The sequence below is a fragment of the Scomber scombrus genome, chromosome 2 (genome assembly GCF_963691925.1).
Source record: "Scomber scombrus chromosome 2, fScoSco1.1, whole genome shotgun sequence".
Taxonomy (NCBI): Eukaryota; Metazoa; Chordata; class Actinopteri; order Scombriformes; family Scombridae; genus Scomber; species Scomber scombrus.
The window spans coordinates 13,486,606-13,514,151 of NC_084971.1; the positions used below are offsets into that span (position 1 = coordinate 13,486,606).

The following is a 27,546-nucleotide window of genomic DNA, read 5'->3' on the forward strand; positions in this document are numbered from 1 at the left end:
CGATGTAGGTAATCCATTCCTGTTTTTTTCAGCTTTTCCCCCCAAATCCGGTCCGCGTTTTTCAGCACACCTAGCGACCTGTCCAGCATCCCACTATTTATTTTCTACTCAGCTTTTTTGTGTGTTTTGCTTTTTTAATACAGTTTACAATATTGTTTGCACTGATGGCTTTTTAAGCCTTGGTGCAGAGCACTGATGCCAATTCAGTTTGTGTGGTTAATTGACTATTTATTATTTTGTCTATTTTGTGTTTATTTAACCCTGTTAAGAATAAACAGGTCAGCTTCTCATTACCAACCATTGTGGATTATTCAAACTAACCTAATTAAGTTGGCTAGTTGTTCTTAAGAGTAAAACCCTTTTCAACATGAGTATAACAACAAAATAAGTAAATATCTTTAATCTTTAATACATGCTTGGATCGGCCGGTATCGGTATCGGCCTATGCTAAAAGCTACAATATCGGTATCGGATCGGAAGTGCAAAAAGCTGGATCGGGACATCCCTAGTAGTGAATACATTCAACTGGTCTAAGTGGAGAAATTGAAGAATATGTAATTGGACCGAGGTTCCGCAAGACATTTTGGTAAAGTGCTTTGCAGTGACAATGACAGTAAAAAAAGTCCTTCTCATCGGGAAATATTGCCATTAGATGATGTTGCCATCACTGTGGCTCAGTATATGAATGGCAATGTTCAAAAAAATTAAAGCATCTAGTTGATGTTTTTGACATTCAGGTGGACATATATATGTATGCATGTCTTGTGAAGTCATGTCTACTCAATTACATTGACTGTAGGTTGATCCCATTTAAGGTCAAGAGACATCTCAGAAACAGTTAAGAAAATGTGAAGCATACAAATATATCTAGATCTAGAATCTTGATTTTGAAGGGGTGTGAGTATTAACTTCCAAGTCAGCTTTTATAGTAACTATATAAAAACAGCCAATCATCTCACTGTTGGTCCCATTTTTCCTCAGACATCAGTATGAAATTGAGGAGTTCCTTTTAAATTTTAAATGTCTTTACAGATAAAACACATACAATGGGTGCAATGTATTTTTGTAATTATGTTTACTAAATGTGACAATCATAAACCAAAAATTAATGATTAACTTATGTTTTAAGAATTATGGTAATCAAACACAACACTTGCTCCAAGGCTACAGGAATTAAACTGTGCTGCTTATAACATGATATTTTTAGATGGATATAGATGACTGGGTAGATAAACTGTTTGTTGCATTGACTGCTTAGTAATCCCCTGGCATTGCCTCTGTGTCAGGTGGAGCTCCAGTTCCAACTGAACAGACTACCACTGTGTGAGATGCACTATGCCCTGGATCGTATCAAAGAAAACAACATCCTCTTTCCTGACATTGGCATGGTCCCCACCATCCCCTGGAGCCCAAACAGGTATTCCACCACGTGCACAATCACACACTGTTCAGTTTTGAAAATAACAAAAACAAAACAAAAGTTTTGTAATTAAGTATTTATCAGTATTTCATTCTGTTACACAATATATTCTTGACAGTGATGGAAAATAGCATTAACATAATGAAACCTTTTATGGTTTTCCCCTCCTATAGGAAAGGTCTCTCACTCTATTGATTCAGTGGGAACTTATTCAATGGGATACATTACTGCCTTTAAATTATGGAAAATGAATTCAATCAATTAATAGAAGTCAGATTAACTTTTCCTCTCTGAACACTTTTCAAACCATTTCATGTTGATATTGCTAATTGACAGTCTGATATTTAATAAAGGCTTCAACTTCCATTCATATTGTTTTAAAAAGGAGTACTGATGTATTCACCCACTGCCAGTATGTACACACATTCATGCATAGTACTATTGCTACTGCTAATCCTAAACACATTTATTATACAGAAACTTATTTAATACCTGCACATCATATCAGCTTGACAAATACCCTCGCAGAGGGGACACCGCATCAATTCGAGAGGTGACTGAATATCCCTAGCCTTGCTGACTTGGCGGCCATCTGAAAAGCTGTCACCTCCTTTCAGCTTTAGTTATCTCTCTGAAGTTTGACAGGTGAAGCAGTAATCTTTATTGAGTAGAACAAAAGTCAAATATAATCCCCGTGATTTCAAGGCTGCTGCTTTATCTCAGCTTCAAAATATGATTGATGTAGAGTTTTGTTTTAATTGGAATTTGGGGAGGTGAGGGTGTTTCATTAAATGTTGGCAAAGGAATAAGATTAGCTGAAGTTGAAGCTCACAGTTTCTTTATGGACAGTGTACAGGTGTATCTACCCCAAGTGGTCATGCCTTAAAACTATACTAGATTAGTTTTTTAATCAACACTCATTTTGGCACCTTAACTGCAAAGTTGATGACGGCATCCCATATTGGTTTTGAGGTTTGAGGGTGCACTGTAGCATTGTGTAATATTAAGTCTAGTCAAATGAACATCAGATCACTGATTGGAAATCTGGACACAAAGGAATTGACAAATCAAAATATAGGATTGAAATTGCAAAACTGTCTTCTAAACAGCTGTAAATTGACCACACTGTCTAGTCCTATTCACCTTTTTCTACTAAGCAGCTAAAGGTACAATGTGTAGGATTTAGTGGCACGTGGATGTGCACATTTCACAATATAGATGAGTAACTGAAATAGATTAAAAACCTTTTCCAAAACTTACAGATGTTTAATGGCCCTTTTTGTGTTGTGATTAAATCTTTTGCACAAAAAGAAGGGATTGGCCATTTTACACTACACACAAGTGCCTTGTTTTGATTAATTAAATTCTTAGATTTGGCCAGTGTGTTATAACAATACAGCCACATTCCTTTATCTGTTACTGACTGATTGTGGAAAAAATATTTGTCTTTGCACTCAGTATTAATTCAGAGTAATATTTTATTTTTGAATAAATAAGCCTAATAAGTAAACTGTGGCAGCATTACTTAACATTAATAGGCGAACTACTATGGCTCTTACGACAGTCAGTAATTTGGAATTAACATGTCCTAATTAGTCATGTTAAGGTAAGGGTATAACCTCAACAAGTCTGATGCAAGTATAGACATTTTTTTCTTAGTTTGTATGCTAAAATGCAGTATATTAATCTAGAGTTGATATGTTTATGTCACCCACTGTTCACTCAAGTAGAGAATATATTTGTTATAAAAGAGTTTTGTTTTTTAAATATTTGTTAATATGGATGTATGTCTGTATTTTTGTCTGTTCGGTTCTGCCAGCACAGTTTTTTTGTGTAGGTAGAACATCAACATGGAACCTTTTTGCATCTCCTTTGGATGTTTGTTAATGAAAATGAAAGATAGAGTTAACTACATGTGAACACATAACTGTGATAACTGACCTCAAACTTTAATTTATTTTGTGCTGAACTGACCTGCAGGCATGCCAGCATGTCTCTTATTTAATACTGTAAATGTCAAACCTACGTTTGAGTCAACTGCATATATATGTAATATATTCATAACAAATACAGTCACATGTATTATGTAAAGCAAGGTCATTTTTCCACTGTAGTCAGACAGACTGCTTTGGCTCTCAGTTTATTTGTCCATAGTCTGAGATGTGCCTTGGTTAGATTTCAGTTTTTCTGTCTTGTGACTGAGCTGCATGTGTAACACACCTTCTCCCAAGTGACACAATGCCATTCATCATTTTGAGTCTGTGTTTTTCCTGTGATTCTACGCAAAGATTCGTCTTTCTCATTTTATCTCTGTCCCACTGAAGTTATTCTGATCAACAGAATGTTTCTGTGACTTGCTTACAAGGCCACATTTTATCTAAATGTTTGAAAATTGTTATTTTGACAAGTTTTCATTAAAAGCTGATCTAATAATTCCCTAAAATTTTCCCTATACTCCCTCGATCCTCAGGCAATGGGATGAGCAGCTGGATCCCCGTTTGAATGCCAAGCAGAAAGAAGCCATCCTGGCCATCACCACACCCGTCACCATCCCTCTGCCCCCAATCCTCATCATCGGACCCTATGGCACCGGCAAGACATTCACCCTGGCACAGGCTGTCAAGCACATCCTGCGCCAGGACCACAGCAGGTTGGTTAAGTTATCTTTTTGTTTTGTTTATAATTTGGCATAATGTTTTATAATGTTGGCAACTAGAAGCAAATTTGCAATTTATATTACAAACCCAAAAAGCCTATTTTTTTTTTTTTTATTTCTCCTTTTTTCTTGGTCATTTGTTGATACTGATTTTGTTTAAATGGTGCAGTACCTTTGAATAAATATGATATATTGGCCTTCCTTTTTATGTTCTCATCTTCAAAAAGTATTTTTTGTTCAGTTTTTGTTAAAATTGTTTTATATGGCCCTTTTCCACTACACAGTTCCAGCACGACTCGCCTTGGCTCGAGTTGCCTCGTTTTTTTTGCGTTTCCACTAGGGAAAGTACCTGGTACCTGGTACTTTTTTAGTACCTGCTCTGGTGAGGTTCCAAGCGAGCCGAGCCGATACTAAATGTGACGTCAACAGACTGCCGGCCACTGATTGGTCAGAAGAGTTGTCGCTGGAAGAGTCATGAGCCGTCCCACACAAGAATCAAACCCGGCATTTTTAAATACCGGCAACAGCGTTACAGCCATACGGCTCAATTTTCTTGCTTTTTGTGTGACAGAAAGCCACAAACGGCAGCAAGTACACCACTGCCTCAATGTCCTCTATTGTTTATGTGTTTTGTGTCGCGTATAAAACGAAGTCACGGCAGTTTCGCGGAGCCGTGCTATGACGACCCCGCCCACGTTGAGTAGGTACTTTTTTGTAATGGAAAAGGTCTGTTCTGGAACCGTACCGAGTCAAGGCGAGTCGTGCTGGAACTCTGTAGTGGAAAAGCGCCAATAGAGGTGCTTAATCAAGGAGGAATGATGAGTTTCTAATTTTTTGTGTATCCTGGTTTATATAAATGGTGTCGACAAAATATAACAAGCATCTCTTCGTATGATATTGTGGATTTTTTTGCAATATAATATAAAAAAGGTGAACTGCATCACAAACTTTCCTTCAGTTTTCTCACTCAACCAACTTTTCCCACAAACATCACAAACCTCTCTCTCCACTTTTTGGTCTACTGGCCCCACTTTTGAAGTCACATGTGATGAAAGGAGTGTGTGCACGAAGTTTGTGTCAGCCATAACTGCTTCAGATGGTAAGAGAGGTCAGTTAGAAGGCACGATCGAGATGGCAGGGGGTGATGGCCTGTGCAGTGGCCTCCATTTTAGCTCCAGGGCAGTGGTAGCCTTGGGTTTGACATTTAAAGATTAAGAAAACACTGAGCTGCAAAGTGTGAAGCTGTGTGTGTGGTCTGTCAAAGGCTACTTTTGGGGAGAAATTTCAGACTTGGAACCAGTTAAATGGGGACAGCTTGTCGAACTGGGGACAAAAGCTGTGTCAGCGTTAGGATAAGTCTCCAGGAAATTAATTTAAGTTTATGTAATGTCCCTAAAAGTAAGTGTGTGTGTGTGTGTTTTCACTCGAAGGCGAAGTGTGCTGGTCATTTGGATGAATTTGTGTCAATTGTGGTCGATGTACATGGTTATTTTGATTATGAATGCATTTACTGGGCTAGAACGAATGTTCACACAAACCATAATATGATCAATCAAGCGGGACACACAGTGTGGAGTCACAATACAATACCACATTGCGTCCCATTGGCGTTTATTCATCATTAGCGTGCTTCCTCTCGGTGAGCAGAAACTCACAGGAGATTCTGCAGTGCCTTGTAAAGCGATGTAACAAAAGCACATAAATGGTTCCCTGGTCTTGATGAAAAATGAATGTTATACCTCGGACAGTGTCCCCTGAACAGACGCTTAACATCCTGTTTCTTAATAAGGGAGGAGGGGGATGTATACATGTAATGTAATAGAAAAAAGAAGAAAAAAAACATCCCTTGAAAAATGTGTAGCAATGTAATATTCATTCCTCATTTCACTCTGAATACATTTAATATTCTATGTTTAGGATGAATTATAGATATTTTAAAAGCCAAGACAAGGGAAAGTGACCCCTCGTGGACTAGTGCTTCCTGCTCATCATACTGTTGACATGGTGATAAAGACATTGTATATACCCAGGTCAGGTGCACCCAGTATATTCAAAGCTGTCTCTGCAAATTTGTCACTGTGATATCTCACAGACATTTAAATGGATACCTATAAAAGACAGTTTTGCACAGCTTTCACTTTCAATAAGTGTACAAAACCTTGCTGTCTCTTGTACATTGCATGCAGGCCTAAAAGCACCTGCTGTAAATGAGTATGGTGTCAAGATCATTTCTGTTTCCCTTACTGCTTATATTTTATGTTTTATTTAAGGTGGGTGTAACATCAAGAAAGTGGAATACAATGGATGTTATAAGCCAAAAAGCCATTTTGAACCTGTAGTATGAGGAATATTTTCAGCAAATATATTTTTTTAGTATGTTTTGCAATTCTTTGTGCACTCAGTCTTAGTCACTGTTGATTAAAAAGAAGAAGAAAGGAGGACATTTGACGTTAGAAAAAAACTTTTTTTGTCTCTACAGGGTCCTGATCTGCACCCACTCCAACAGTGCAGCTGACCTTTACATCAAGGACTACCTTCATCCATATGTTGAAGCAGGCAATCCACATGCCAGACCTCTCAGGTAAGGAAGAACACTTACTTCAAGAAGACATGATGGCTAAGGGCCAAAACATGCTTCAAGTGCCTGTGCACTTGCTATGTGCTCTGTGTGTGTGTGTACTGTGCACTGTGAACAACAGTTAAAATTTGCAGTAGGGCCCTAAAGTAAACATTACGCTTATATATAAAGTTTGATTGCATTTCTGTGATAGTGCTGCTGAAATATTTGCAGGCTGCAGTTTATTTAGATTTTAAGAGGCACTGACCATGTTCATGCAGTAGCTGTAATTATGTCATCACAGACCCCCAGTGTGCCACGTTCTGATGGTATCTCTTGTAGTGGCATGAAGATCCCAGCTAACTCCTAGCTTATAGAAACTGAAATCCTGCCACATAAGTTAAAAATACAAATGACCTGTCACTTTTTAGGCCTACAGACCCCACAAAGCACTCTCTAGTCTTGGAATTAAACACATTCATGAGAGACAGCTGTCCAGAGTTATAGTTTGTTTACTGTTAGTCACATTAAAGCCCCTGATCTGGTCATTTCTTTGGTATCAAACAGTAGTAGAGCAACACTTACAAACCACTTAAAATACAATTTTTTTAATGAATATATCAGTATATTATTATTTTAATTAATATAGCCAAAAAACCCTGTTCATATCAGTTTTTGGTTCATTTTTTAGATCAGATCTCCAGTTCAATTAAATTTGTATTCAGTGGCTTCAGTCAACTCAGCTCAGGCCAGCCAAGCCACATCTGTATGACAGTCATGCATCTATAAATCAACTGGATTAGCATTATTTGAAAGCCTGCAGTCAGAATGATACATCCATATTATACAGATTGTTAAAGTGGCTGGACTGTTTTTCCCCACACTTAGTAACAGGCGGATACGGGGCTGACTTTGGAGATATGACCCAAGAACTACCCCTCTTTTAGACCTACACCTGGAGGCAACAAACACACACACACACACACACACACACACACACACACACACACACACTAACAGATACACACAACTTTTTTACACTGCATCAGTGACTTTAAATCACATTTCAGCAACCCCAGAGGTCACAAAGGACAGAAAAGCAATGTCTGCCTTGACCAGCCAGGGCCTAATGTGTGTCTGCACATACACAAGAAGCCTGGGGACCATATGGCCAATCAAATGACTTGTTTCACATGAGCAGACAGTCTGATTTCAACGAGATCCCGTCTGAATTTCTCCATAATCACTGTAGCAATCGCGTCACTCAGCCCCTCTTGTCTCTTTTGGGATGAGTGGACAGAGTCAAGAATATGAATATTTAGTGCCCTTTAGTGGAAAGGTACTGACCAACGACCCAAGAAAGCAATCAGTGAGGATTTATCTTCCTAGCTTTCTTTGCTGTAGAACTGAGGTACACAGAATGCCACGTGCTGCCATGAATATTTGTTTCTCTTTACTGCTCAAATAAAGAAGAATCCATTTTATGCTTATTCACCATTCACTTTTGATTAATCAGTTTCCCAGACCTTTATGATGTTTTTTTTTTTTTTAACAAAGTACGCATTAACAGTTAACCCACCCTGAAACCGAAACTGAAAAGTTTAATTAAATTTCATAAAAGATTTTTATACCAGAATGTGTCTTATGAGTAACTGTAGAAGATCATAAAGCAATGTAGTGGATTTAGGATTTGGCAGACTCAAGTAGTGTCAGTAATGTTGATAGCAGAGGGTTAATGTCACCCAGTTTCAATTGGTCCTCTTTGTCAGGATGTTAAATAGTTGCATTCAAGATAGCATTAATGTCAGTATGAGTTGTTGATGGATCATAATACCATGCAGCAACTGCACCTGTTGGCACTTTTACTAAGTGATGAAAGTCATTCTGGGAAATGTAAGAAATGGGTAAGTGAACCAGAAATAGAGGAGGCAGGTTGTTGGAGGCTGGGAACATCAGACTAATAGGTTTTATACTCTTTCACACAATGGTCTCATGGATTGAATGAATTTAGTAATGTATGAGAATCCAAACCAGTACTTTCTATTTAATTATTGAGAATGCAGATTTTATATTCTTGATGATACCCAAATAAATTATGAATTGGGGCAAACAGCATACTCACACAACTAATTGCTTTCTCCTTCTTGTCTCCAGGGTGTACTTCAGGAACCGCTGGGTGAAGACGGTCCACCCAGTGGTCCAGCAGTACTGTCTCATCTCCAGCACACACATGACTTTCCAGATGCCCACAAGGGAGGACATCCTCAGGCACCGTGTGGTGGTGGTCACCCTCAGCACCTCCCAATACCTCTGCCAGCTTGACTTGGAGCCTGGTGAGTCATATAAGCAGATATGTAGTCATCTCCAGGATAGTAAGGCTGCCTAGTGATGGTTGTGGTGGACTGCCATCATCCACAGAAGTCTCCATTTTCTAGAAGAAATGGCCAAGGTCTGTTAGGGTTTACCAGTTGCAGATGGATTAAAGAATATTACAGTATCTTAAAATGTCTGGTGGTAACAGTCACCATGAAGACCGTAATCTAAATTTCAAGTAGATACATGCTTAAGCAGAAAAACACACAGAATACTCTATTGACTAGAAAAATGGACACTGTTATACAGTCAAATCAATCAAAACAATCAATAATACCAATTACCCTTACCAAACTCTTAACTGTTGTTTTTATGTGTCAGAGAGAAGTTGATTCACATTCGTATATCTTCCTCCTCTGTACAATATATGTATATTAAGTGGACAAATATGTAGAAAAACATAATAATATATTAAAAAAAAATATATATATAATCCAGTTCAACACATTTTAATGTAGTGTCTAAATTGTGCAGAAAATCTGAAAAATTCAAGCAATTAAACCAAAAAAAGGTGTCCATGACATGTACTTTCAGTTAACAGTCCCACAATGCCATGCAATGTATTTTATAGATGGAGGGGTAGAGGACTGTTGTGAAACTCTGCACCTGTCAGTGATGATGCAAAATGATGAAATGTTTTACTCAAAAATTACTGAGTGTCTGTTATATAGGAAGTAGTGAATGAGTTAACAAGGCAGTGATTTCGGACACAGCCAATTAAACCAAAAATTGCAGCCTCAAAAGTTAACCATAGAATTGATCCGTAGTACAGTAAAAATATTCTCATCAAAAGGTGAACAATTTAAGTAAGGTTGTATTTATTGTAGGTGAATGATATTTTAATGCAATTAAAAATACTTTCCCCCCCCCATCCAAACATGTAAATGTATACAAATGTGTTCCAACATTTTTTCAACACCTCAGTGCATGCAGTCTCCTACACTTTGGTCATCCCCAGTGACTCTGATATCTGGTGTTGGCAGGGGTGCAGCATTTACAGAGGGATGGAACTCATTTAAGTTGTGTAAAAGACATGTAAAACAAACCATTTTGTCAGTGCAGGCTAATAACCGCCTCTAATGTGCCAGCGGAGGGGGCTTTGTCTGTTGCTTGGGAACACCATCTGCCTGTTTTTAATGTACTTTACATCATTAGCCTCCTCCCCACGTTTCATCTCTCCCGCTCTCCTGGTGCTCAACAGTGATGAAAATCTCTAGGAAATGAGGCAATTGGGAGCCAGTGAGTCTACTAAATAGCGATAACAAATCCTCCATTCCAAACACACAGGTGCCCCAAAAAAGATGGTTAGGCTGCTATCTATTTAATGTTTGAATTGTTGATACTTCTCTTTCTTTGTGGCCTACATATGGGATTTGGCATGTGGATACTGTACATGCTTGGCTCTTTGTGTCTGTGTATGAGACACATGTTTGCATAAAGGCTTATTCCACCATTGTATACAAGACCCAGGGACTTCATTGTCTGCCCATATAAATGGTTGAATGTCACATTGACCCTCTATACTTTTGAAGATTTCCTCTCATAGTTGAAACACGTATGAATCTGGTTCCCTGCTCAAAGGTGTGCCCTTGTATGTTTTCAGCTGTGTTAGTCTCTGAAAAAGAATCTCTACAACAATAATCAAGCTGTCTTCCGGCTAATCCAATGACTCAGAGTAAAGCACTCTGCATACCACATCTGTTACTTTCTCTTAAAATGTCAAAAGGGAAAAAATATTCTATAAAAATGTAATAAATACACATTGTTATGCTGCTAGTTGCTGTTCATGATCAGCTGCACTTATGTAATTGGACATAGGGAAAGTAATACAATTATCTATAGTGACTATAATCCTTATGATGTCCAATTTAATTATTACCCATCATAGAAACTGATTACTGTAAATGAGCCTATTTTAAAGTAGAAATGAGACATGGCCACTTTTTAAAGAGACGAATGCTGGGGCTCCGGTGAATACTGATCTGTCTGTATTCTACTGGATCTTGCAGCCTGGTGATAAGTTAGATAGGTCATATTGTAAAAAATAGTTAGCTCCTAATGAATGTCACATTGTGTGGCATGCACCAGAATACATCAAAGAACGATGTTAGAAATTCTGTTACTGCTTTGAATAGGATTGGAACATTATTTTGTGAAGGATTTTGACAAAGCTTTCAAACCTGATTTTTAAAAAGGTTTTTTATAGGGTTGTGTCACCTGGATTGACCCATTCACACTCACAGATCACAGATATTTCAAGTCACTTTTACAGTGTGAAAAGGTTAGTAAGAGACTGTGAAAGGGAGAATGTGAGAGACTGGGTGTGTGAGGTTAAGGAGTTGCCATTTATTATTAAATAGTCATCTCTCTCTCCAAATCACTTCTGCAACATGCCGCCTCTGATCCCTTTCACCTCTGCTTATTATTCCTCCCTCCCCCTTTCTCTTACCTCTGTTGTGTCCAAATTCGAACACCATTATTAGCCCAATGACAGATAGCAGCTGCAGAAATGTAATTTGGACCTCTGTATTAGAGACTCCCCAAGGCAGGCAGCTATGTCCCAGGTGAAACATTAAACACCTTATTCCTCCAAGTCTGCCTTTCTGTCTACTTCATGCTCATAAAGACCATCTCTTCTTCATCAGGCAGTTGGTACCTTGGAGGCAGCTTTTGCCATCAGTGTATGAATATGTCTGTGTGAATGGATGAAAGTTGGGATGTAGTGCAAAGCGCTTTGAGTGGTCGGAACACTGGAAAGGTGCTATATAAATGGAGTCCATTTACCCTCTCCGCCTCCCTCCTAATCTCAGCTTCCTTGCATGGAGAAACATTCCCATTTGTAATGACCCATATACATCATTTGTGAGCGTTATTTGGCCATTGCGTATTCATGTGGATCGAAGTAAAAGAGAAAGTAGGCAGGAAGCAGTAGGATGCAAGAGGGCTCCTGTTGACTGCAGTTCATAGGAGGGGTCAAAAAAGTGCCTCGCCTCAATAATTAAATATGTGATATAAGGGGAAGCACATACACATGACTTCAAGTCCCTTAGGGGGCATTGTTGAGTGAGTAATGTTATATGCAGTGATGGAAAAACAGGGAAAAAATGAAATGCTCAAAGCAGGCCTAACAATGTTTAAAATTATGTTTCAACATGTCATTGCTCTCAATACAGTGAAACATTGTGCAACTTGGATGTTCATTCATCCTGTATATGAACTAGTCAGAGATTATTCAAGTGCATGATTTTAAATACATGCTTATACTGAGCTTACTCATGCACAACATTATGCATATTAAACTGGGTCTTTGGAGAAAGTGTGACTGTGGCATCAAGCTATCTTTCTTCACCATCTAACAAATCATACCGGTAAAGGAGACAATTACACAGTAGTAAAGGGGGCAAGTTAACGAGGGTTCATTTTATATTTTGTGTGATTTAAAGTACAAGACTTTACACTTATGAGTATACTTTTGTATTTTTTACATCACTGAACTCAATTATACACATTCTGCAAATATGTATTCAGAAACATTAGGTCATTGTAAGAATGTCTATGCTTTTTTTATCAGGAAGACAGTGGGGGAAGAGTGCCAGCATATTCTTCAATGAGGTGCACACAGTTGAGAGACAGAACACTGGTTTGAGGCTTTATAGTTGGAGGGGGAAAAAATCAATACGTTTTGCAGGCACTTGTTCAAAGGCAGATGCTAAGGAATGAATGTTGCTTCAAATCAAAATGTTCCTCCTCTTTTCTTGCCAGCCAATGTTTCTGTTTTTTGTTTACTTTTTGACAGTCCCTGCGTTTATTTTGTTATTTCAAGCCGTCATATTTCATATCTGCATTTACTTTTCCGTTGAAATGGTGTTGGGGCTTCAGAGGCTGTTCGCTGGTTGTTATTCAGCCTCTCTCTTCTCCGCTCACTGCTCCAACACTCATTTGCCATGCCGTTTCATCCCCTCCCCTCATACTGCCAAGCACAGTTTGAGCTTTTTAAAGCAGCGTTAGGCTACTGTTCAGTCCCTTTCAAAATGTCCACAAAACCCTGCCTTTGCTTTGTAGGGCTGGTGAGAGCAAAAACGGACTGAGAGGAAGGCACATTAGTGACAGTTACAACAAGGTTGTAATGCTCCCAATGAACAATTGTTCATTAATGTGCCAGCATAACAATGGTAAACATGTTGCCAGGTGTATTTATTGGCAAAATTAATCAGATTCAACTAGATTTTAATTCACTTGACTTAGATTTCATTTTGATACTCAACGTCAGTGTTTTTATTTGTATTTCTAAAGAATTTATTTTTAAATCATAATGTGCATTGCCAGACTTTACAGCCAAACAGTATCTTGTCTAATGATTTGGGAGGTTTGTGTTGCTGCAGTATTTCAACACTTTCTTTTTGCCTTTATCAGATAGCAAGAGTAGAGAGAGATGACGGGAAATGAGGGAGAGAGTTGGGCAACAAAGGTGGTGCATTTGCTTGTTCTGTACTATTCTGCAATAAACTTTGAAGAAAAAAAGAAAGAAAACGGTTTTGCACGGACTTAGTTTAGTTTAATGTTTGCTATCAATAGCATACACAAGTGTACATTTTCAGAGCAGTACAATTGCTTAGAGCATAGGTTCACTTGGAGTAAAGTTAAACAAACTGACATTGGTATTGTCTCTGTTTTGACAGGACTGTTCACTCATGTCCTCTTGGATGAAGCAGCCCAGGCCATGGAGTGTGAAACCATCATGCCTTTTGCTCTAGCTAGCAAGACCACTCGCATTGTGTTGGCTGGAGACCATATGCAGGTAAGTGCCAAGAATAATGACAGTTACAGTTATAAAATGTCTGCTTCAATTCCATTTCAACTTTAACACTGCAAGTTCCTATTGTGGGGGGAAAAAAACTCATTTGCAAATCATGCTATTGGATTTTTGGTTCACTCTCACAGATGTTTGTAGACTTGTTCTTGTTTCAAAATGAATACTTACACTGAATACAAGGAGGGGTGCAACAATCACAGATGGTAGCCATGACATTTGTGTATCTGCACTTCGCTGTGGATTAGACTCCACTCCTATACAAAGGAACAGACAGCAGCCACCATAGAGCTGTGGTTCTGAGACCACTTGAGCCACAGATAACACAAAAATATGAACTCATGTCAGTCAAGCTTTCTAAGCCAAACACAAGGATTTAAAAGCTTATTTCCTCCTCTTCCTGGTTTTCATACAGTGCACAGGATTACCAGTAGGAAGTGGATGAGGATGAAGCAAGAGTCTACCATGCAATAATTGCTTTAATTATTTGTTCTCTCTGCTATTCTTTTTGGGACAAAGAAAAATGGATTTAAAGCACAATGTCCACTTGTGTATCCATGTGTCTCTTTCTCAGTCATTTCTCTCTTCGCTTTTTCCTTCCACCTTTCTATCCTGTGTAATAGTTTAGTTATTCTGTGGCCCAAGGAATTATATTATCCTTTATACAGTATTTCTTCATCTCATCCCTTCTCTATACCAGGCTGCCTCTTCCATTCAGTTGTGGAACAGGCAGCTTAATAGTCAATGAATCAATCAATCTATTGATTTTTTGCTTTCTTATTGACTGTGTGAGGCCTCATTAAAGCTAGCTGACCCTCTTCCACGACAAGCTTTAATTAAGTTTCAAACTAAAGATACATTGCTGTCTTGTACATGGAAATGGTCAACAGGGAAATGGTAAATGAATGTGTGGGTGTGTATGCTTTTGTCTAACCTTCTTTGAAGCATGGCACATTGGGACGATGGTGACAAATCATCAAATTGGCTCACTACGGTTGGACAAGATCCAAATACACATTGAAATTGTTTGGATAAGTTATTAAATCTAAGCTTGATATATCCAATCATTTGATCTGCTTACAGGGTGATAGGAACCAACTGCTATGTGTAGTCTGGTATCAAAGAGCCAGATGCTGTTTTGCCTCAGTTTGCCAGTAGTTCTGTATTGGATCAGATATGTAACTGAGACTGGATAGTACCCATATACAGCAAACACAATTGAATTTGGCATGTTGTCAAACTTCTGTCAAATGCAGGACAATAAGTAAATTCCACCAAATCTTTGCGACTCAGGGTCTGTTTGTTTATTAGCATACACACCAGATGGAAGAGATTGTTAATCACAGTGGGGGAAAAAGCACACCTCGCAAGTTTTCAAAACAAAGAAGTTAACTCAACAGAAATTGATAACGTTTGGAGTATACGCCATTATTATCCACATGTACGTCTTTTGTTTTTGAGGGATTGTTGTCAACCATCCTGTTAAAGCAAATATAACATGAAAATACCTGGGAAAGTTTGGACGTAGATATGAGATTGTAAGCCCATACGATTCTTAAATCTGACTTGTCAAGATATATGCTTGATCACTGATTAGTATAGCAACTGTGTGATATGTTGATTGGTTGAAATGAAAAACTTGCCTACACATGTGCTACATGGTTTAATACCACAGGGTTATATTTGATAGATGCAGAATACGACAGTGAAATTCATAGTTGAATAGAAAGGAAATGAATTTTTAAGTACTTGTGTCATGCTTTGATATTAACTTTTCTTTCTGTCCCTGCCTTTTCTCTCTTCTTGTCCTCTGTCACTTGATTTGCAGCTCAGTCCATTTGTGTACAGCGAGTTTGCGCGGGAGCGTAACCTGCATGTGTCACTGCTGGACCGACTGTATGAGCATTACCCCGCTGAATACCCCTGTCGCATCCTCCTGTGCGAGAACTACCGCTCCCATGAAGCTATCATCAAGTAAGTGGGAGCCCAGAAACGCTTCAGCATTGTGTCAAAACTGTGGGAGGAGAGATTGAAAAGGTGGAGGAAAGATGATTTACTAGAGAGAAAAGGGGGAAGGGGAGAGTTGACACAGTTGACAGAGAAAAGTGGTGTGATTGTTACAATGGTCAGGTCAATGATGCAATGACAAACCAACACAAGTTTCAAGTTTTAACTTAGTTTGATGTTGTCGCATACACTGTTGGACAAGTCAATGCAGTGCGTTGCTGAGTAACACTGGATTTGTGGCGGAACAAAAATAGAACAAACAGACTGATACATAAAGCAGCAAATGGACATAATCAAGTTGTGTATTTTGAAAATGCTTACTGGTAGCACACACTGTATCCAAAATCAAGCTGTGGCCTGAAAAATGTTGTCTTCACCAGACAAAGCCAATTACGTCTTGAAGTCCACAGATTTTTACACAGGTCCATCATTACAAACTCATGCTTTGAGAGCAAGTAATGCTTTGAGAATTTCACTTATAGTTGATCCCAAAATGTCCAGGAAACGTTTATCAAATGTACATCAAATTATGTACAGGACACTGAAACATCATAAGCTTTGTTTTGCTTATATGATACCTTATAGGTGAAACTGACTCTCCTTATGAAAAACATGTCTAGCACCAAGGCTTTTAAATTCCCTGTAATTTCTTCCACCATTGTCATATTCCCCTGTGCATTTCTGCTCTGCTTTCCTTTTATTCTTACACTTTCCTCTTCTCCTCATCTTACAGCTACACGTCAGAGTTATTTTATGATGGGAAGCTAATGGCAAGTGGAAAGCAGCCCTCTCATAAGGACTTCTACCCTCTGACCTTCTTCACAGCCAGAGGAGAAGATGTTCAGGAGAAAAACAGCACTGCCTACTACAACAACGCTGAGGTATTGACTAATAAACAGTATATTATGATTATTGCATACCTCTCCTATATTTTGAAGACAAGTGGCAAAAAAGTATGTGGCAGTCGTAGAGTTCGCTGATTATACAGCAGAAGTTATTATTAGCGGTGGTGTTCTGCTTCATCAGTGGCCCTGAAATGCCTGATAAAATACGCACCAGCCAATAATAACACAATAGGTTCTGGGCTGAATGTTATTGGGACAGTTGTGATCTGTCAAATAGAATTAGCATTAATACCTGCTTTTCATGCTTTAAAGAAAATGTTGCATTTTAAAATGGATACATAAATTAATAGGAATTGTATCAATGATTTTAAAAAAAATTTAATTAAAAGCAGCATAACTTATATTGTAAAATATTTGGACTTAGTTACTGACCATAACTAAATAACACCAGTATTGTCATGAGAGAAACTATATAAGCTTGACTTAGTTTATCACCTGTATTGCCCTAATGCAGCATCTTCCCGTACAGTAAGGCCAGTGCATTTAGGAAAATTCTAAAAGTCCAAATCAATCTAACAGGATAATTTTCCAGGCATATCTACTTCTTTTTTTTTTCATTTAGAACTAAATTACACTTCAAAATAGCCTTTGGAACATCCTCAGTGTCTTGATTATAATTTAAGATGAAACCCATAAACCCAATTAGGGGAGCAACCAAGAGCTATATTTGACACCTATGATGCATGGTTCACTGACAGTCCCAGCCTTTGATTGGTTCCTCTCCAGACTCTCTTGGCTGTGGTCATTTGCTAAGGCCCTGACCGTTTGCTGACACATTTCAACCAATTAAACCACGGATGATTCTTGATTCTGTTCCCAAACTGTCAGCAATGCCAAATGAATTACCTTGCATCTCTGATACAGCACTAATGCCAAACCATTAACGACATTATCATAATCTTGCAGAATTAAAACGCGTTGAAAAAAGCGTGTCCGTTTGTTTTTCATTGTGTCTTCGTCTAGTGTCTTTGATGGGCTTAGCTTCAAGTGGAAGACAATATTTTCATGACAGTTCAAAGCCCCCTGGCAGTACGCTAAACCTCTGAACAGGAATTGAAGACCTGCTCATACAACAAAGAAACGTCAGGGAGTCAAAATACAAACTTAATAACTAATATCTAGGCCAACTGTAATACTTTGATGTGCCAACATTAGGGGCAAAAGTTACTCCCATGCGACACTGAAGTACAACTAAAGGATTTTCTCAAAATGAAGTGAAACCTTAATACGATTGTGATACATTTGCCTGTATGAGGAAGATATGTATGTTGTTTTATTCGAATTTAATAAATTGGATTTACCTATTGTGTTTGTAGAGTGTCAAAGAATTTTGGATTTTGCACACAAAATTCTGATCAGCTATATATTGAAGCTTATAATGTTCAGAATTATTCAACTCTGTTGCACAGTTAACAAAATCTCAACATTGTTAGTAACAAAGATAGGCTTTCTTGCAGGTCTATTCAAAGGTCTCAGTTAGTCACCTCTCATCTGTGAAAATTTTATTCTTTATTCTCAATTAGCAGTGAAAGCGATGTGTTGCTGGTCTAACTACGATACTTCACTTCAATTAAAAAACCAGAAGCTTTTTCTCACGTTGCTTCTCCATCTTTCCAGGTATTTGAGATTGTTGAACGGGTCGAGGAGTTGCGCAAGAAGTGGCCGGTAGCCTGGGGCAAGCTGGATGAGGGCAGCATCGGAGTGGTGTCACCATACGCCGACCAGGTGTTTCGCATACGTGCTGAGCTCCGAAAGAAGAGAATGCACGAGGTCAGCGTGGAACGAGTGCTCAACGTCCAAGGTGAGAAAACGTTTTAACCAACACACTCATGTTGTGTATCAAAAGGAGGCAAATCTATCTATATGTATGTAGTTACTGGACCCCAAAATACTTGCAGCACTACATCCATATATCAGTATAGTGATATTTAGAGATTTATGGAAGAGCTGCAAAGATTAGTCAATTAATTGATTAGCCTGTCAACAAAATAATCTGCAACTATTTTGATCATTGAATAATAGTTTTAGTAGTTGTTTTTTTTTAAGCAAAAATGATAAATATTCAGTTTGCAGATTCTTAAATGCGATAATTTGCATAATTTCTGTGTCATTCATGCAAGTAAACTGAACTTCTTTGGATTTTAGACTGTTTATCTGACATTTGATTGAAAACATTGCCTGGGCTTTAGGAAAATTTAAAATATTTTCTATTTTCAGACATTTCATAGACAAGACAATTAAATAATTAATCATGAAAATAATTGGCAGATTAATAGATAATGAAAATAATCATTACTTGCAGGATAATACACTTAACTAATTCACTAAATAAGTCACTGGTCAGAAAACAAGGAACCTTTGTTTTGTATCTATAAAACACCTGTTCTTTAACAGCGTCATGACCTCTAACACTGATCTACCAGCTAAATTATGATGTTATTTTTTATATTAAAGTAGTATAAATCACCTGGTTGGTATCTGCAAATGCAACAAATGCAGGTTATTGTAAGAATCACTATTTCTGGAAATAATTGTAATTGTTTTTCAAATTGTGAAGGAAAAAAGACAATACACATGGTGCTGGTAAAATGTGTAACTGTACACTGTTAACTAGTTTGTAGGTAACTGTTTGTTGATAATAATAATGTGATATTGTTGATCATACGTAATGTCTTGAGGTGGACTGTGATGTTTTTAATCTTTATGACACTGAGGCATTTTTTGTAGAGGCATGTGTCATGTTACTGTTGCAGAGCAACAGCTGTCAACTACTGGTATGCTGGAAAACTACACATAATTATCAATAGCAGTTGTTGTCAGGAAATCAAAAACACAGTAGTTGCAGACAAACAAATCCAAAAACCCAAAGTGGCTCATTTATATTTCTCCATGAAGTTTGTCTCAGTGTTGATCTACAGTAGTATGCGAAAGTTTGGGCACATCATATTTTGGTAATTTTGTTTAATTGAAAGATGTAAACACAGCCTATCTAGGATATGAAAAAAACGGACTCGATATTTTTCAACAAACATTAATGCATAAATACTTTTTATTTCATAAAATAAATAAAAATGAAACACTTTCCGTGTCGTGCAAAGATTTGGGCACCCTTCATAGTCAGTACTAAATAACACCACCTCTGGCAGATATCACCTTTTCGTAGCCAGGTGAAAGTCTTTTGATTTTTGTATTTGGGATTTTCTCAGATTCCTCCTTGCAAAAGGCTTCTAGTTCTTCAATTTCTTAATTACATTTCACACTTTAAATTGCAAGCTGACAGTGTTTTGCTATCTTCTTCTTGCCTTCGTTCCTGCATTGTGGGCATCAATAACTTCCATTTTCAGAGTCTTACACAGTTGCCTAGAGGAACCTGTGATTGCTGAGTGTTGACGTTAAGTTTGAAGAGTAAAAGTATTTGTAAAGCTTTTATCAATGACAATTATTGCCATGTTTCAGGCCTAACGAGCTGAGGGTCTGAGACCTTGTAAAAAGAATGAGACTTCAGAACTCTTAGGGTGCCCAAACTTTTGCACATGTCACAATAATGTTTTTATGTTTTTATTTATTTATTTTTCAGTGTTAAAGTTTACAAAAATAATGCGTTTTATGTTCTATATCCTAGAGAGGCTATATTTACATATTTTGAATTAAAAAAAAGAAAATATGTCAAGGGTTGCCCAAACTTTTGCATGGTACTGTACAGTCAGAGTGATGCTTAAAATCAGGGCTACATTACCCTAAACATAAATCCCTAGTATCTCCCCCTGCAGTTGTCAGTGTTCATATCACCCTTCATATCTTCAAGTCTCATATAAGGAGAGTATAAGGGCCTTTTCTACCTGTCTCTCCCCTGCTTCAGTCTCATGCACTTCCCCCTTGAATTGAATCCAGTTACTTTGAAATGTGTGGACACACAGTCAAAGAAATACACTTTATTAAGGGTTTAGATTTTGAGTTGTTACACTTCATGGGTGTTTATGTGCTATATCAACAGCCTCTGGAGAAATAAAATTAAATTATCACTAGGCTTAATTTTTTAAGGTAGCTTTAGTCATTTGTTTACAAGTTCCTGCCAATAATGATTGCTTTATTTGAGTAGCACTTCCCAGAGTACTTTATAAGCTTGAAAACAAAAAAAATTGTTTGCAGGTAAACAGTTCCGGGTGCTGTTTCTCAGCACGGTGCGGACGCGGCATACCTGCAAGCACAAGCAGACGGCCATCAAGCGTAAAGAGCAGCTAGTGGAGGACTCAACAGAGGACCTGGACTATGGATTTCTGTCCAACTACAAGCTCCTTAACACAGCCATCACCAGAGCCCAGTCCCTGGTTGCCGTCGTGGGAGACCCCATAGCACTGTGCTCAGTCGGACGCTGCAGGTAAATACAGGCGCTTCTCACTTAAGCTTATTCACTATTGGGTACCCTTCCCCATCTCCCATATCCATAGCTGTTTTGCCTCCACTAGTTGTTGTGGCATGTCAGGTCTTTAGTTGTTGTGGTTGTCTGCAAATGCCAGCCTGCAGAGACAGGGCAATTAAATTGATATGTCCAAAATGGAGACATTACGTTTGTCCAATGTTGATCCTGCTACCAGGAAAGAAAGAGTCTGTCAGTGAAGCAGCTGCAGCAAGTGTTGATATACAATCAACAGAGAATATCTCGGCTCAGTAACATTATAACTGTAGCTAAAAGTGAAATACACTTTTTTTTTTTTTGTCTGATGTCTGCTTCTGCGTTGAATTCCAAAAAACATGTAGCCCTACATGTGAATGATTGAAAGTGCAGGTTGTAGAACTAATGGTATTATTTATCATGACAAAGATTAGCATGCTACAAATGTTTGCACACACAATTTTGTGGGTTTTCTGGCCTCTTATGTATGAGGATGAATATAACATAAAAATATAACACTTGAAGAAAAAAACTGCAGCCTACCTTCAAACATGAATTTCCAATAGTATGAAGTTTTAGTGAAAAAAAAAGTTCTGAAAAGTTCTTTACTGCTTTTGTTAAAGCTGACTGCTTGTTAGTTGCATTTCTCCAGGGAAATTATTATTGCATGTTTGTTCTTTTTTGCATTCCAGCTACTACTCTCTTTAAACCTTCACTACAAGTATGTTTTAAACAGACTTGCTCTTTTATATTTAGTCCCCAAGGAGTTGTTTGTTACATGTGCCAGCAGGAAAAATACAACATAATCCATGAAACACTCTTAGTCCAAATAGGGAAAGATAAAGGAGAATAGAAGTAAAACATATATCCATCAGCCGTTTTCTTTTTTTGCACCTTTTCAGGAAGTTCTGGGAGCACTTTATCTCCATCTGCCATGAAAACACAAGCCTTCATGGCATCACCTTTGAGCAGATCAAGGCTCAGCTGGAGGCCCTGGAGCTCAAGAAGACCTACGTCCTCAACCCTCTGGCCCCAGAGTTCATCCCCCGTGCCCTCAGGCCCCTGCAAGGCCACCACTCTTCCTCGCAGGTCCTCCATCCCCACCATCATCCAAATCCTCAGCATGCACAGCCCACCTCCATCAAGCAGGGTCCACAACAACAGCAGCAGCAGCAGCAACAGCAGCAGCAGTCACCTCCTAAGGTAAGGGGGTCCCTGAGGAGGGAGGGCAGAGTGGAAGGAAAATCAAACAAAATGGACAATGCACATCTGCTTATGCTATTTCTTCCATAAATACCATTTTAGAACTTGCACATGTATAGAAGGGACGAGAGTGAAGAAAGAAAGACAGGTAAACACAGAGAGAAAAAAAGAAGTAAGCGTTATGAAAAGCTTAAATGTTGTAGGGTTTTCTATTGATGTAACATGTTAGTTAACTGCTCATCGGTTTGTGGAAGTGTAGTAAACAAATTAACAGGAATAAATTGAGTGCTGCTTGTTTTTACAGAGGATAAATGATAAAAGGCTTGCCTATACAGGCACAAGGCACACATCTATTAAAATGACTGTTTAATTTTCAACACAGGAAATTACTTTTTGGCCGCTTTAGCCCCAGAAAAACAACGCAGATAGGAAATTAGCATCACAGATTGGCTGAAGGATGTGCTATTTGACTGTCAAGCTCAGGCTGAAATGCATTTGTGTGTCTGTCTGCCCTGAGGTAAAGGTTAACGAAATCACCACTGCTGCCATCACCCACTGGGCCTAATGAGCCAGAGCTCCGCAGCAGCTGGCTTTAGAGACACACACACACATTTCCTCTCTCTCTCTCTCTCTCTCTACACAGTCGTACTATGTAGCTTACAGCCATACAGAACACACATGATTCTACCAGTAAGCAGTATATTATATTTTGTTTCTTTCAACATTTGCAGCATGTTGATCATTTAAAGGTCATACCATTCTGGGTGTCTCTGTATATGGTTAATGCACCAACAACAAGCCAAAATAATCCATACTAATGTAATTTAATGTGTACGTGCGTAAAATGGATGAATTCCCAAATTACCTGATGTAACCTGTACCGTGGGTTGGAGGTTGTTGCAACAATGTAACAAACCTGTGGTGTACTACTAGTACCTCACTTTGTGATTTGAAAGTGAGACAGGGGTTTTTTGTAATGCGTTTAGTACTCTAGTGTTTCACAGAAGTATTGTTAGCACACATGAACTACACATAAGTGTTTCTGAAAATATTTGCCCACTGGGGGTGGGCATCTCAATTCCATTTGATTCTACGCGGCTGCTATGATGTAATGATAAAATGTTCAGAAAATAAACACAAAATATTTTGTTGTTAACTGCATTAATTACTTAATTTTGAAAGCATCTTACAGCCTTGATGAGAATAACAAACTGAGCGGGAGGTGGTGTGCTACACTGTGTTATTAACGTCATGTCTCCAGCAGTGGAGAGCAGCCCCTCTGCTTCACCGTTAGCTCCAGGAAAGACAGCAATGTCCAACACGCTGAGCGGGCACAGGGTTTTGGGAGTGAAACAGACTGAGCACTGAGTTATTTTCTTCACCTCAGAGTTGGTTCAAGTTGTTTAATGCTGCAGTGTGCATTGGTGAGCTGGTCTTGTTTGTAACTATTGGAGTTTGCTGCTCCGCTTCGCTAACATTAGTCTCTGAGTGACAGTATAGAAAAATAGATAGAAAATCTGTTTTTGACTTTTGCAAATTTATGCAGAATCATCCACATTCACATGCATCAAAGAATCAATCTTTTTTCCCCATTCCTATCATCCACATTAAATATGGACTTGAATCAATTATTTTGTAATTGTATATTGTTTTTAATTCAGATATCCAATATGTAGAAGTTATTCACTTTCCTCTGTTGATCATTACCCAAAAATGTTAAATTTGGTTACGGGTCGTCACCATTCAACTCCTTCTTGAAATGTTCTTCAGAATAATATTTGCGTCAGTGCATCTATCACTATTTCAGCCAGCTCACTCTTGTGTGTATGTATACATTGCTTAGTTAATGTTACACCAAAAATGACAGCAAGGCAAAAGTGCTTCTGCTACAATATATTAACCTCGGTCAGTTTTAAGAAGGGGATCATGTTGTAATCTACAGGGACTGGCGTTTATATTAGTCAGTGTTGTATTTAGTTGTCATGTCATGCCAATACTAATTGTGCAATGTGATCTGGAATCCTTTTTTTTTCAAGTCAAGGAACGTATTTGAAAACCGTCTTAGTGGTGGCGTCATTTGGCTGCTCCTTACAAGTAATAACTACATAAACATAGGTTTTGCTGTATGTAACCAAGAGACGTTTTAGTTGGTACCTGGACCCTGTTTCACAAAGTGGACTCAATAATAGTTCACCATAGTCACTTTGCTGATATTACAGCTTTATGTAATATCAGCATGGCAACAGAGTGAATGTCTTATTTCTGTATATACCCACTGTCAAGGACTATCTGTTAACACCACTGTCATCTGGAGGAGACTGCGTGTTACAAATCCAGTCACTGAAAGAGCACAAAGTAGATTGTTGTGTATGCTTGCTTTTAATAATAAATAGTTTAGCAGGTAGGGTCCACCTCAGCTCAGGTATGGGGAGATCTCATGTGAGCCCAGAGTTTGTGTATCTGTGTTTGTATACGTGTTTATGAGTAGGTGCTTAGATGTGCGCATGTGTGTGCCCTTGAATGATTAACAGTGCTTGATTTGTACTTAGATTCGTGGAGGTGTGTTCAAACTTTCTGTGTACACATACAATAATAAAGAACTGTATTGTGAAGCCCCCAGAGAAAAGAGATTCTCTGTGATGGAAGGAGAGTAGCGAAGCGAGTTACACTGTTATTCAGTAGTGGAAAGAATTGATTGGGGTTTTTTTGGCAGGCATGTTGGCTTGGTGTAAGTCATTGGAAATAAAGCAGCTAGGAAAGTATGATTCTGTCCCATTAGTGCTGTTGATTTTGACAAATGGCATCTAATCTATGGCCTTGTAGTGATCTGGCTGCTTGTCTGCTACAAATGTTGAGCTTTACTGTAGCTGATTATGCTTGAGCAAAAGATGCCTGCATCGCAACTTAATATTATAGATCCATACAGCTTGCTCTGCTGGCCAACTTAATTCCTGCCTCTCCCTATCAGTGATGTGGAGTTGCTCCTGTAGCTGTTGTGTCAGATGTGGGACAGTCAGGACTAAGGATGTCCCGATCCAGCTTTTTGCACTTTCGGTCCGATACCGATATTGTAGCTTTTAGCATAGGCCGATACCGATACCGGCCGATCCAAGCATGTATTAAAGATTAAAGATATTTACTTATTTTGTTGTTATACTCGTGTTGAAAAGGGTTTTACTCTTAAGAACAACTAGCCAACTTAATTAGGTTAGTTTGAATAATCCACAATGGTTGGTAATGAGAAGCTGACCTGTTTATTCTTAACAGGGTTAAATAAACACAAAATAGACAAAATAATAAATAGTCAATTAACCACACAAACTGAATTGGCATCAGTGCTCTGCTCTTGAACAACAAGAGTGTAAACCAAGGCTTAAAAAGCCATCAGTGCAAACAATATTGTAAACTGTATTAAAAAAGCAAAACACACAAAAAAGCTGAGTAGAAAATAAATAGTGGGATGCTGGACAGGTCGCTAGGTGTGCTGAAAAACGCGGACCGGATTTGGGGGGAAAAGCTGAAAAAAACTTGAATGGATTACCTACACACGGACCGGAGTTTCGAAAACAAACTGGATCGGGAGTCCGGATCGGGATTTTCCCGTGCAGGCCGATCCGATATTGATATGCATTTTTTGCTAATATCGGCGGCCGATCCGATCCAGATATCGGATCGGGACATCCCTAGTCAGGACCATGCTGTGACTGCTGTATGTCCAGTCCCTGTATTTCTTTTACAGTTGTTAGACTTATGTATTTGCCCCACACTCCAACCCTCAAAGACCCTCATCCACACTCTACCTCTCAGTTATTTTCTATTTTGTTCTACATTTCACCTTTATGGACTCCCTTTTTTGCTTCATAACTTTCTAATGATTCTTTTATCTTACAGGGGAAACACGCAAACCACACAGAGCATGTTCCACCTGAAGGATATGGTGAGTGTTGCCTACTGTCCATTTTGACCTGTGTGGATTACCTATTATTATTGTAATTTTGTCTGTCACCTGTCCTTAAGTGATAAAAGGCATAAGTGGGTTTTGTTTTGTTTTTCAAATTCATGTGTGACATCCAGTCTTTTCTCTTGCTTTTAAGTATCTATTTTCATCCATACCACACTCTGGGGACATTACTTCTGGAAAACTCTCAGGGATACTCTTTATGGACTTAGACCTGTAGATCTAATTTACAATATAGGAATCTGTCAGTTTGACATAGGCCCAATCTGTAAGAATGCAGGGACCTGCTGCATAAACCTGGTCTCCTCTAGCCTCTCCGGGATGTGCAAACAGAGTTGTAGTTGAAAGGGAAAACATTGTGCAGAAACGTCCCCTCCAATATAAAGCAGCACTGCCAAGCTGTATCCACTAACTCTGTGCAAGCATATTTACAAGGACAGGGTCGACAGTGTTCACACATACAAACATGCATAAAAATAAATTCCATTCACATAACATTTCTGTCCTTATTATGACTATGTTTTTATATCATGGTCAAGTTTTCTAACAGAGCAACAATACAAGACTCTCTAGTGTTTCGCTCTACTCTGCCTCTCTACACACACACACACGCATCCTTTTCGACAGCTTGATATGAGCCAGTCTAATGCAGCAGCCCAGATGGATGCATGAAGGCCTGAGGCTATTGAAGCCAGCAGAGCGATGCAGCCTTGAACAACACAGCAAGGAGTTGTTAATACGATGTTTACTTGGGAAGACAATCAGCTGCTTACAACTGCAGATTGTCAGCCATTAACCTAAACTGGAAAAAATGAATACATTTTGTGCAAATCACTTTGTTCTGCCCACCATTATAAGATGAATACAGGTTGGTTATCAGCTATGGTGCCTTTTTCTCTTATGTAATCAGACTGTATTATCTAACCTTTTCCCTGTCAATAATTACATATGTTCTGTGCTTGTGTCCTGCCTGCTATTAATGTGTCATCACATAAAGGTTAAGAACTCTTAACCTTAACTTGTAACACTTTTACACCTTCTCTAATTGCAGGCCAACCCAACACAAACGTTCTGATGGGAAACCCGATTCGGGCATTCACACCACCCTTGGGTGGCACACCAGCTGGCATGGGCAAGTCACCCAGCCCTGTTCAGAGGATAGATCCTCATACAGGCGCCAGCATCCTGTATGTTCCAGCTGTATATGGTGGAAATATGGTCATGTCCATGCCCCTGCCTGTAAGTTTTTATCCTTTGCTACTGA

The 27,546-nt window shown here is 38.6% G+C and overlaps 1 protein-coding gene across 3 annotated transcripts in view; it reads left to right on the forward strand.

The window, feature by feature from the left end:
- The window catches only part of helz (helicase with zinc finger), a 59,780-nt gene that overhangs the window by 22,138 nt on the left and 10,096 nt on the right, over positions 1-27,546 (forward strand). For all 3 annotated transcript variants that reach the window (XM_062428092.1, XM_062428091.1, XM_062428093.1), the window contains exons 15-26: positions 1,287-1,417; positions 3,891-4,070; positions 6,556-6,657; positions 8,788-8,966; positions 13,686-13,804; positions 15,645-15,790; positions 16,557-16,704; positions 18,346-18,529; positions 20,878-21,106; positions 22,024-22,324; positions 26,216-26,261; positions 27,334-27,521. In XM_062428092.1, the coding sequence (XP_062284076.1) occupies positions 1,287-1,417; positions 3,891-4,070; positions 6,556-6,657; positions 8,788-8,966; positions 13,686-13,804; positions 15,645-15,790; positions 16,557-16,704; positions 18,346-18,529; positions 20,878-21,106; positions 22,024-22,324; positions 26,216-26,261; positions 27,334-27,521 (1,953 nt within the window). The remainder of the gene's footprint in view (positions 1-1,286; positions 1,418-3,890; positions 4,071-6,555; positions 6,658-8,787; positions 8,967-13,685; positions 13,805-15,644; positions 15,791-16,556; positions 16,705-18,345; positions 18,530-20,877; positions 21,107-22,023; positions 22,325-26,215; positions 26,262-27,333; positions 27,522-27,546) is intronic.